Source organism: Xiphophorus hellerii, chromosome 2 (genome assembly GCF_003331165.1).
Source record: "Xiphophorus hellerii strain 12219 chromosome 2, Xiphophorus_hellerii-4.1, whole genome shotgun sequence".
Lineage (NCBI taxonomy): Eukaryota > Metazoa > Chordata > Actinopteri > Cyprinodontiformes > Poeciliidae > Xiphophorus > Xiphophorus hellerii.
In genome coordinates this window covers 2540397-2552669 of record NC_045673.1, presented here as the reverse complement: position 1 = coordinate 2552669, position 12273 = coordinate 2540397, and the positions used below count along the sequence as shown (strand labels likewise).

The window sequence follows — 12273 nt, the reverse complement described above, 5'->3', positions numbered from 1 at the left end:
AACCCCAAGGTGTTATGAATGCGGTCAGTGGTCTGCTACTCTCCTCCAGGAAACCCTGATGGTATGCCTTGCCCTGGTCCAAGACAGAGAACCATGCACTTCCACTCAGGTTATTAAGCATATCCTGTACTCGAGGGATGGGATGACGGTCCGGAATGGATTTCCGGTTCAGCTCACGATAATCCACACACAAGCGGAGGCTCCCATCCTTCTTGCGCACACAAACTATGGGTGATGAATATGGAGATCGGGACTTTTGAATCCAACCTCTGTTCAGCAGGTCTTCCAGATATTCCTTCACCTCCTTAAGAAGCGGTTTGGGGACAGATGTGTAAGTCCGCCTTACTGGGGTTGTGTCACTCAGCCTGATTTTAAGCTGCAGGGATGGGATGCACCCCACATCATGCTCATCCTTAGAAAATGCATTGCACTCCTCATGAAGCATCCTTCTTACATCATCTTGCTGTTCAGGAGTTAGGTGGTCAATGGGCACTGGGGGGTCCCACAGATCAAATTTGGATGCCTCAGACTCATCATATTCTCTATGTGGTTCGTCAGAAGCTGGACGGTTGCGGTCACTGGCAAGTGAGTTGATCTCTGTTTTCTTTTCACTTACACCCACAGGTCTGGCTTCTACTGGATAAACTGCTTTAATCTGCTGTAAGTATCCCAGTACAGTGCGGGGTATCAAAGTAATGTCTGAATGGCTGTCGTTTGTGACTGGGATTGATACTGCTGACCGGTTTCCCTTTTTCAGGCAGACCACTGTTTTTAAGATGTTCAAGCCCTCAGGCCATTTTGGGACCACCTCGGGCTCAAACAGTACTTCCTGTCTTTCTGAGAGAGGACCAATCCGCACACTACACTTCACCTCTCTGGTCTGACCCGCCGGAATCACTGTTTTTAGACGTCCTATTTTCACCATGGTTTCTTCATTATTTTGGTGAGCTGTTTTTACTAAGTGAATTAACACATCTGCCTTTTTGCAGTCGAATGAGAAAGCCTCTTTTACTGCTATGGATGTGACACCAGGGTGGTGCTCCATGCCATTCTTTACTAAATGTTCAATGACATTGTAGCCAATTATAGGTGGCTCAGCCACTCCAGGCTCATTAGAGACGAGCACTGGCACAATCAGTTCTGAATTCAGGCCTCCCTTTGATCCCAGTTTGAATTTTACCTCAACCCAACCTGCAAAGGGAATGGGAGTCTGGTTTGCTGCTTTCCCAACCAAGGTCTCTCCCTCCTCTAGGAGCTCACCTGTGCTGCGTAACTTGATGTGGGGTAGCTGGGATCTCCTCAAGCTTTCATTTATGATGGTGACCTGTGAGCCGGTGTCCCACAACGCCTTGGTTGGCACATCCTCAAAGAAGCAGTCCACCATGCACTTATTTCCTATCAGAGTCCTCAGCTTGGTGTGCTGATGTATGGAGAGGTGACTGGCATAAGTGGAACCTACGATTTTTTTTTGCTTTCTCACCCATTTCCACTTGTGCCTCCAGCTGCCTAATCCGTTCACAGAGCCGCTCATACACCTTTTCCTCAGCTTCTCCTTGGAGTACAGTGTGTTGTTGTGCATGTGTGGAGGTTTGTATGTTCACATTCATGCCATCAGGTTTCACAGTCAACCTTTTTGGTCCCCTGCAGCCCCTGGAGAAGTGTCCCAACTGTCCACACTTAAAACAATGCTCACATTGATCACTTATGTTGTGCTCTTCACATCCTTTGCATCCCCTTTTAACATTCCTTCTTGCTTGGTGAGTAGACTGAGAGCTGGTCATGCTTTTCTTCATTTCAGCAATCTCTTCTCTGAGCAGTCTTACTGTTTCACACAGCTCTGACTCCCTTGAACTGATGGGTGCAGATGTTTTACGGGTTTTCTGCTTCACCACTTCAGCTGACTGTTCTTGGATTGCCAAACTGGCGTTAGGTGCAGCCTGGTTTTGTTGCCTGATCTGCATTTCTGTTTGTAGCTCGTTAATTTTTGGAATTTTGGTGTTGTAGCTTTTCTTCTGTTTGGACTGTCGTTCTGAATCCACACTTGCAGCCTCATTCATCTTTTCAATAAGAGTCTCATCGGTCACGGTTTGATCATCAAGGTAAGGCTTTAGCTGAAACTTTATGTTGTCACTCAACAGTCCAGTACTGACTGACCTCAGGAATTTCCTCTGAATGAAGTCGGCGCTGTACTGTTCATCCGCATCGACTTCTCTTGAAGCAAGCAGCAACCTCTCTTTCAGTTCGATTGCCCTGAAGAGGAAGTTTTGGGGGGATTCACGACTGTCCTGTGTGATATTTATCAGTCTTTGATAGATATCAGTGGAGCTATCCTCTTTAAAATGTCCCTTTAAAATCGCTTTGAGCTGGGGCAGGGTCAGATCACGTTTAATTTCAAGCATGTCCCGAATGCTTAAACCAGGGCTGATTGATTTTATTACAGCTTCTATTACTTCAGCATCACTGTGTCCTTTACTCAGGCCTTTCTCAATCTGATGCATTAAGTTGGTGTATGAGAGCCTGTCTTTCTGACCCTTCTCCCCTATCTGACCACATATTTTAAATTCCCTCCGTATGGTCACTTCTGGAAGCCTATTTGCTGTGGTTGGCATCACATTTTCAGTCACTGTTCTCTGAGGCTTACCATTTATACGTTCATTTAGCCTCCGTACTTCCTCTTGCAAAGCTTGGTTGTTAAGGTGGAGCTGCGAGTATTTTTCTGCCAAGTCCATTTGTTCAGTTACAGCCTGGGTGCTTTGTGACTTGTTACACGTTGCCTCTTCTTCAACAGTAACTTCAGAATGTTGTGATATCAGTTCAATTGATTTTAACAATCTCCGAAGATAGCACCTCGCCACCTCCTCTTCTTCATCATTTATTATAGCATCAACGGACTCTGTTATTAATCGTATTAACGCTCGCCTCGTTACAGAATGTCCGCTTTGGATTTTAGCTTCTGCACACACCTCTTTGAGCTGATCCAACTGCAGGAGCCATAGCTGCTGAGAGACGGTCTCTGCCAACTCCTCCATGTCGGTCGCACACAGTGTAGGCGCGCTCCCGCCGCTGCTCGCTCCGGTTAGCATCGCTCAAGAAAGTCCCTCGACGAAGCGTTAATAATCTCGGTGGGACCTCCAATATTTTGTTGCACACTCGAACAAAAGGGATGTCGAGACATGCGGTTGTTGTAAATTTTCTTTACTTTCTTTTTTTCTTGAAACACGAACAACAGTCATAGTCCAACGTGCGTCACACTCAGGCTGCTCTCTACTACTCGGCTTCTTCAACACAACACTTAGGACCCCAGGCTGCCCTACGCGCCTGTTCAAAAGTCCTGCTTTTCTAAACTCCTCACTCTCAGCCAGAATAGTTATCAACATATACATTAATGTACAGCTTCACCTGGACAATCAATCACAGTGCTTTTTAAATAACAAAACAAAGCAAAATATTCATAGGAACAAGAATGAACAAGAATGAAATCATTTTAATGGAAGGGGGGGTCCTTGATCTAAAGTCCCCAGCAACTGGTCCTCCACAATTGCAATAAAAGGAACTTTTGGAAAAGATTTTCTGTCATCTGTAATTTCTTTTTTCAAAAGAAAGTGAATCGAAAAAAAGCGATTAAAATCGGAAATCTGAGATTTTATTTTCCTGCCGTAGCTGCAGCTGGGAGCGGACTTACTTCAACATGAAGAGCAGGTTGGGGTTGCGTTCCAGCAGACCCGGGTAGAGCTGCTGGGTGGCGTCGATGGCTTCGCCGACCCGACCCGCCAGAACCAGCTTCTGTATTCCTGCAGAACAGAACTGATGTTCACACAGGAACCGAGATGGAGGCTCACGCTGGACGATTCACTCACTCTGCCTGTTCTTTATAGACGTCTGGTCCTCCTGTATCGTGGTCTCTGTGGCTCTGGCAAACGCTGTTGCAGTCGCACAATACCCATGATGCACCAGGTAGCTGGACACCATGCTGAACACAGCAGAGGAAAATACGCTTTGGTTTACAAAACAGAGCACCATTGCCTGCTAACACGAAAATGCTAAACAACCATTAGTCATCGTTGGCTAGCAGTTTTTTGTCCTCCAGCAGGGACATCACATTGAAACACGTCTAAAAAAAACAGGATTAAACTAATTTTAGGTGATTTTCTTACTTCTGCAGGACGGCCTGCCACTCCCCCAGCCGCTCGCCGATCGGGAAGCTGGTGATCATCCCGTGGATCTTTGCCCGCCACTCGCTCATGTAGTCCTCGATGTCGAAGACGAACGGCTGCTGGCCAAAGTTAGCGTCGACGATCTCTCCGGGCGTCTGGAGCCCCACGGTGGGATACAGGTTGGGCTGGGAGAGATTCAGACAGCAATCAGACTTTATCAGATAAATAAAATAATAAACTGCAAAGAAAGAAAGGAAGAAAGAAAGAAAGAAAGAAAGAAAGAAAGAAAGAAAGAAAGATGACTTCAGATGACTGTAAAACATGTAACCGCTTCTTTAGACTTCAAAGAAAGAAAGAAAGAAAGAAAAGAAGATAGAAAGAAACAAAGAAAGAAAGAACAATAATATGACAGAGAAAGATTTAAAGAGAGCAAAAAAAGAGCAAAAGAAAGAAGAATGAATAAAAAAAGAGAACCAAAGAGTGAAAGAGAAAAACAGAGCAAAAGAAGAAAGACAAAGGGTAGAGAAAGAAATAAAAAGCAAAATAATATAGTGAAAAGAAATAGAATGAAATGAGTGAAAGAAAGAAAGTAAAAGAACGTAAGAATGAAAGAGCAAAAGAAAAAAGCATAAGTTTTTAGTAACAAAAGAAAAAAGAAATTAAGCAAAAGAAAGAGGAAAAAGTCAAAGAGAAAGATCAGAGCAAGAGTGAAAGAAATTCAAAAGAAAGACAGAAAGAAAACAAAAACAAAGCAAAAGTACAAAAGAGGAAAAAGTGAATGAAAAAATGAAAGACCGAAAGAAAAAAAAGCAAATAAAAGTACAAGAAAGAGGAGAAAAAAAGAGAGAGAGAGTGAAACAAAGAAAGAAACTGAAGGAGTGAAATCCAGATCTGGAAATATTTTCTGTATTTCTCCAGCTTTTAGGAATCTTGCATTCATGGATTCTTTATATTAAATTCCTGCAACATCAAACCAGAGAAGAAGAGCCTGGCGGGAGCTGATTGGCTGTGATACTCACAGGAAGGTCCGTGAAGGCAACACCTGCGGGAACAAAGCAGAGGAATCGGTGAGAAACTCGGACATGGCACCGGGCCGCCATGCCGCCGCCGCGCCAAGCGAGCGACAAACCTAGGCTGATGCCGTTCTTGGTGTAGAAGCAGGTGTTGTTGATGAGGTTGACGCAGCAGCCAATCACATCGCCTGTGGTGAACGTCGGCCCGTACGGCTGGCCCGTCCCGGAGGAGCAGAACGAGTGGCCGTCGTCGCCATGGTAACCGTACGAGTGCTTGTCCCATCCTGAAGAAGAGGAGGAAGACGAGGATCAGATTTTACATTTGGGATCCCAACAGCAGGAGGAAGAGGAGGCAGAGGAGGAAGAGGAGTGAGGAGGAAGAGGAGTGAGGAGGCGGTTACTCATCAACCCAGATTTTTATCAAATTAGTGTTGAAATTTCACACAAACTCTCTCTACCAGTCTGCAGTTCACTGGATGGCCAGCAGGGGGGCGGAAAAAAAACTGGTGAGTCGCTGCTGACAGGAATAACATGAACCAGAACCAGAGCCAGAACTAAGAACCAGAACCAGAAAAAAGAACCATGAACCAAGAACCAGAACCAAGAACCAGAATCAGATAAAAGAACCAGACCAAGAACCAGAACCAGAACAAAGAACCATGAACCAGAACCAGAACAAAGAACCAGAACCAAGAACCAGAACCAGAACCACGAACCAGAACCACGAACCAGAATCAGATAAAAGAACCAGACCAAGAACCAGAACCAGAACAAAGAACCAGAACCAAGAACCAGAACCAGAACCAGAACCAATTGATTTTTCACTCTTGTTCTTTTTTGCTCTCCTTCTTTGCTCTTTTGCTGGAGATTTTTTCACGTTTTTTCTTTTTCTCCCATTCTTATTCTTTTCACTCTTTTCAAAAAAAAAAATTCAGCTTTTTGTTTCTTTCCTTAGATCTTTTTTTATTCCTTTTGATCTCTTCTTTTGATCTCTTTTTTTAATACCATTTTTTATCTATTTTTTGCTCTTGTTCTTTTCCACTCTTTCTGTTCTTTTGGCTCTCTCTTTTTTATCTTTTACTTAAAATTTAGATTTTTATATGTTGAATGGTAAATATTGTATAAAATATCCGTTCAAGGGCTGAATAAGAGAAAGTTTAGTGGAAGGATAGATGCTGTTTGGAAAGAGTGAGTGTTAACAGTTTTGTGACTAATATTAAAAAAGATGCAACTGAATTATGTCCTTTTTGTCAGAAAATAGAAACAACTTTTCATTTGTTTCTTGAATGTAAGCGACTTTCATCATTGTTTATTTTGTTTGTTTGATTTTTAAAATTGTGGACTGAAGTGGCTTTTATATTTGATGCAGTCTAGACAAAAAAAGAATCTGCAAAGTGGAAATTGTTAAATTTTTTGATAGGAAAGCAAAATCCTTTCTTCAGATAAGCAGAAAAAGTAAGATAAACAATGTTTCCAGGGGAGAAGTTGACACAGTGTTCACTTTGATGATTAAAAATAGAGTAAAAGCTGAATTTCTGTTTTTTTCAGTGAATAACCTGAGAGTTTTTCTCTCTGCTGTGTTTTTATGTATTCTGTGGTTTGTGTAGTTTTAAACTCTGTTTATGTTCAAGTTTATTAGGGTGTAAAATATTTATATCTTAATTAATGCTCGACATGATTAATCGGATTAATCGTGGTGAATCAATTATTGAAATAAAAGTCAACTGATTTAGTAATTGATTAATTAATCAATTAATCAATCAGTTAACTGAAGATGGAAATAAAAGTCACTTGCTGAAAATTAAGCCAGAACTCTTAAATGCAAAAAATATAAGTTTTGCATTTAAGATAAAAATAATAACCTTTTTCTGTCAATATGTTTGCCATTTTTATATTCACCTTGTTCAAATTAATCATAAGAATAATCAATTAATGAATTACTAAAATAATCGTTATTTTCCCTAGTAGTAATGAAAAATAAAGTGTTATGTTTTTTTGTTCTCTTTCACTCTCCTTGCTTTAACTTGAAAATAAGACGCAATAAAATGTTCAATTTTTTAAGAAATCAATTTATTTATTTCCATTTTTTTTATCTATTCCTATTTTTGTACAAAAAGGCTTAAGAAGTTTAATGAATAATCTACAGAATTTTTTATGCAATTAATTGATAACTTGTCAAAATGAATGATTAATCGAAATGCATGCTTGAAAAATAAGTGTTAAAATCTTTCTTTCTTCCTTTCTTTGTTTTGAATCAAAAATCGATTTTGAATTGAATTGTTGAGCCACAAATCAGAACTGAAAGATAGTAAAATATTCCCACAATTATGAAAAATGCTGCATTTTTAAAGTACCAAGAATAATTGATGGCTGAATGAATAAATAATACCAACACACATCTCCACCTGAAATTTAACTTTTTTAGTTAAACCAGAAAGTTATTTTCATCCAGAGTAGTCTGATGAAACACTCAGACTGGTTCGCTGTTGTCGGGACAAGCGGGTCTGATTTCTGCGCAGCCCGAGGAAACTATTCGGTCTGCCAACACATCAGGCTGCCCTCTCTGCATAAAGTTTGGCTCCAAATCGAGTTTTGCAGGAATTCTCCTTCCTCCTGAGCGAACTCGAGCTCAAAGCCATCGGCGGAGCGGTCGGCGCTCCACCTCAGCTGCTGTGGGCATGTTGTTGACAAAAAGCGAAGCAGGGTTAGGGAAAGTAGGTCACTGGACAGGGCAGATTTTAGCTGCATACTTGAATATGTGCAAATATGAACCTGTGAAAATGCAGTGAAGTTTTAATCTGTTTGTGTTCACATCCCCATTGTGCAGCGGTGTTTTCCTTTAAGCTTGGGTACATATTGTCCTTCGTCTCCCCATGTGTGTCCTTATGTGAATACACCACTGTCTCTCTCTCTCTCTGTGTGTGTGTGTGTGTGTGTGTGTGTGTGTGAGGTATTAGATTAATCTGCTGACAGGGATATTGCCTCTAAAGCCAGGCTCACTGCTCCAACATGCTAATGAAATGGGCAGGCCTCCACAGCAGGATCACACACAGAGGTCAGCGGTGGGAAACAAACGGCAGTCGTAGATCAAACCGATCAGATTTATTTGATGGACATTTTTCCCCTCAGATGTTTCATGTCGTTGTTTATGATGCGTTTAATAAAATCAACTGTGTGGAAGAAGAAACTAAGCAAATCTAGTTTTTTTCTTCTAGAGTTTGGCACCTCTTGTTGAGTCAGTTTGATAAATGAAGCACATTTCTCATAATCATTATTTTGTAGTAAATTTAATTATCTTTAATTATATTTAATTATTTGATTAATTTTGTCCCTTTTGGGCCTAAATACATATTTCATCACTGTGAAATAATTTTATCTGTCAAACTGAAACATAAAAGTCGAGGGCCGGGGCCAAAACTGGATCCGCTGAACTCCAGTTAGTTTCAATTCTCTGAAAATCATGCTTAAATAAATTATTGAACTAATTAAATGCTTATTTATCTTATGGTACATTCAATTAATGATTTAATTATGTAGTTGGTTAATTTAATCCCTTTTGACCTCCATAACTGCAGCGTCACCAGGAAATAATTTAATTTGTAACATCCACCAATCACAGTCGAGGGGCGGGGCTAACATTGATCTGCTGAACTCCACTAGTTTAGCCTCAATTCTTTAAAAATCATGTCTAAATAAATTATTTAAGCATTTATTTATTTCATGGTACATTTAATTAATTAATGATTTTGTACAAATATATCAAGTGTTGTCTCTTTTGGCCTTCCATACATGTAGCTCTCAAACTCATAAAGTCAAAGGACGGGGCTTACACTGATCTTCAAGCTTTAAAAATCCTGCTTACATAAATCATTTAAACATTTAACTAAACATTTATTTCATGGTGCATTTAATTAACAATTTAATAATGTATTTATTTAATTTGGTCCCTTTCTGACTTTACCAAACTAATTTATTTGACTGGCCGGTTGCTCACATTTGGGCTTTAAAGTCATTTCTACCAAAAGTAAAATTTTCCAAGCAGTTAGAGGAAAGGTTTGTGTATAATCAGACCGGTATGAAGTCACACCATGAACTGGAGTCCACATCATCCATGTGACCTCTGCTGATGGTGACTTGCCCCGACATGTTCTCTCCATTGCTGTTAGACCACTTTATCCACCGGTGACGTCTAATTTTTAGTCATCCAGAATTTGATCTTCTCAGTGTTTTTTTTTTCTTTTTTATACATTTTATAGGCTCTGCTACGTCTCTGGAGAAAACAGCTTTATTTTAGCTCAAAACCTTCCCAGAGTTCGCCACAAGTCCGGGCTACAATGCTCAATTGTAATCTGAGCTGATGAAGTCACAGCCCAATAAGTAATTAAAAGATTTCAGGGACAAACTCTGTTTGTAATTATGGCGTAATGTGAGGGAGCAGAAAGGAACAAAAGCAGAGGATGTTTTTCTTGCCAAAGTGGCTGAAATCCTGGCTCAGACCCAGAGAGCCCATAATATGCTGAGACAATGAGATTATGAAATCATGCAGCAAGTTTGTGGAACATAACCTTCGGGTTTATCTTTCATCAATACATTTGTTCTAACTAGGCCTGTTATGATAATAAATTTTGTTGGACGATAAATTGTCCCAGAAGTTATTGCAATAAACAATAATATTGTATTTTTGAGACCATTTTCAAGTAATATAGTGGTATAATAATGCAAGAATACATTAAACTTTATATTCTAACAAACATTTCCCACTGGAACTTCAAGACATTTTAAATATCCAAAACAAATAAACAAAACAACAGAAACAACAAATAAAACTAGTAATGAAGTCTATGGAAACAAAATTATCCTTCAAAATAAGGACTGAAGACTTTTATCATCCAGTTTTGGTAGAAAAAGAGAAAGAAAAAACAATAAATCATGCAAATGGAAATTTTTGAGTTCATTTTAATTTTTCATGCAATTAATTGATTTATTGCTTATTGTGACAGGCCTAGTGATCATAATTCAGGAGTTACTCACCAGGCAGTCTGTTCATGTTGACTCCCTGTGCAGACAGACCAATGCCCATGTACCTGAAAACAGGAAGAGAGATTTTACTAATTCATCAGCGTACAGACCCAGAGCAGCTTGTTCCTGCCGCATTTTAACCGAGAAACATTTCAGAAAAGATTCAGCAGGAACGTTGAGCAGTGACGTCTTTGGACTGCTCGTATTTGCTGCCTCCATGAGAAACAACGAACATGAAAAGTGACGGCGTTCGCAGCGGAGACACCTCTAAAAGCGGCTGTTGGCGTTCTCACAGCAGGACCTGGGGAAAGCTCTTTGCTCAGTGAAACCAGCCACAGACTGTGTTGCATCTGGCACACTTTGAGGTCATCACTTCCTGACATAAATATCTGCATGAAGACGAAGGTTTGTTCTGCAACTGAGTCAATGAATCTGCAGAGCCAAAGGAGGGTGGAGGATGACTTCAGATAAACTCAGAAAGTCAAAATCCATGTTGTGGTAAATTCAACAATCTGTAGACAGAATATTAGCTCTGCGATGACTTCTTATTTAACACAAGCAGCTGTGGAAGTAGTTTTTTTATTACAGATAAAGTAATAATACCATGACAATAAAATCGAAATATTTGTAGAATAAAAGCAGAATGTTACCAGCGATAATATTTAATTTACAGGTAACAGGTTTTTTGTGTCAGAGGTATCATAAAATTACTACTTTATTCTCCTAATATTATGACGATTATCCTCATATTGTTACTACTTTATTCTCATAATGCTACTTTTATGTCACATTAGAAGCTTAACCCCCTACCCCTTCTTTTATTGTACAACTTTTTCCTTGTATTATTAAGACTTTATTCATGTAATAACACTTTTTCATATTAATAGGACTTTATTCATGTAATATTATGAATTTATTCTCATAATTTATTTATTTTTAATAATAAATTAGGGCCAGCTTTTAGCCTGGCCCTAATACTCTGTTGTAGGGGGGCAATATAGGTGCTGCCCAAAAAACACATGAATGACGATGATTGAAGAACCTGAATAACAGAATAAACAAATATGTATGTCGTTCAACTCATATGCCAATTTATTCAATAATTTAGAAACAAAAATAGTTTTTAAATGTTACAAAATGCTTATTTTGTTGATTAAAATGTTAATTAATTACATACGCAGCATTAAACTCGAGTACAAATTTAATTGCATCCCATTGGTCTTTAACTTTAAAAACTGAAAACAGGAATTCAAGGGGAGAAAATGTCTGATTATACAAACATAGGGAATAAACGTGGTTTAAAAACAAATATACTGTTTCATTCTGTACTGATGTCTTCATCACTATTTGAACAGTTTAGAGAGATAAGGATTACTTTTACAAAAAGGCAACAGTTTTTCCTTTTTGGAAAGAGCAACAGGCCTAAAACCCACAAATATTAAATATTTCATTATGTGTCTGCAGCGCAGACCGGCCTCCTGCCCAGCTGACCCAGATGTGCGTTGTTCTCCGTACATAACTGGGTCAGCCTCCACATTATGATGATTCTGGTTCTGTTGGGAAGAAGCTTTGGATTTTTAGTTAACATGGACTCTCCAGTGACAGATTTGTCCTGTCGGATTTGATGAGGAAGAGATTACGGCTAAATCTGCCAACTTTTGGGTTGTCCTATTTTCGCTTCAACTATAGATGATGTAAAGGTTAAATTTCTGCTAAAACGACAAGCAGAGACAATGAACCCACCAAACTGCAGGGACTGGCCTTTTTTGTTGTTGCTGCTGTTTTAAAGCTGGGAAAGAAATATGGTGGATAGCTACGGCTAGACTAAGATCTTTTTTTAAATTACGAAAATAAAGCTGTAAATTTTTTTCTCGTATTACAACTTTTTTCTCATATTATTACAATTTTTTATCGTTTTATTGTGACTTTTTTTTCTCTTGGTATGACCACTTTTTCTCTTATGACAATTTCTTTCTCACATTGTTACGACTTGTTTCTTGTAATATGAGTTTATTCTCGTCATATTCGGCCTTTTTTTCATACCATTACGACTTTATTCTCGTATTATTTCAACTTTACTCTGGTAT

The 12273-nt window shown here is 39.3% G+C and overlaps 1 protein-coding gene across 1 annotated transcript in view; it reads right to left on the bottom strand.

The window, feature by feature from the left end:
• Nucleotides 1–12273, bottom strand: part of ranbp10 (RAN binding protein 10) — a 33832-nt gene that overhangs the window by 13842 nt on the left and 7717 nt on the right. Inside the window, exons 3-8 of the mRNA XM_032580410.1 lie at nucleotides 10199–10251; nucleotides 5284–5451; nucleotides 5174–5196; nucleotides 4155–4339; nucleotides 3858–3970; nucleotides 3683–3791 (exon numbers count right to left, since the gene is read on the bottom strand). Of these exons, the coding sequence (XP_032436301.1) occupies nucleotides 3683–3791; nucleotides 3858–3970; nucleotides 4155–4339; nucleotides 5174–5196; nucleotides 5284–5451; nucleotides 10199–10251 (651 nt within the window). The remainder of the gene's footprint in view (nucleotides 1–3682; nucleotides 3792–3857; nucleotides 3971–4154; nucleotides 4340–5173; nucleotides 5197–5283; nucleotides 5452–10198; nucleotides 10252–12273) is intronic.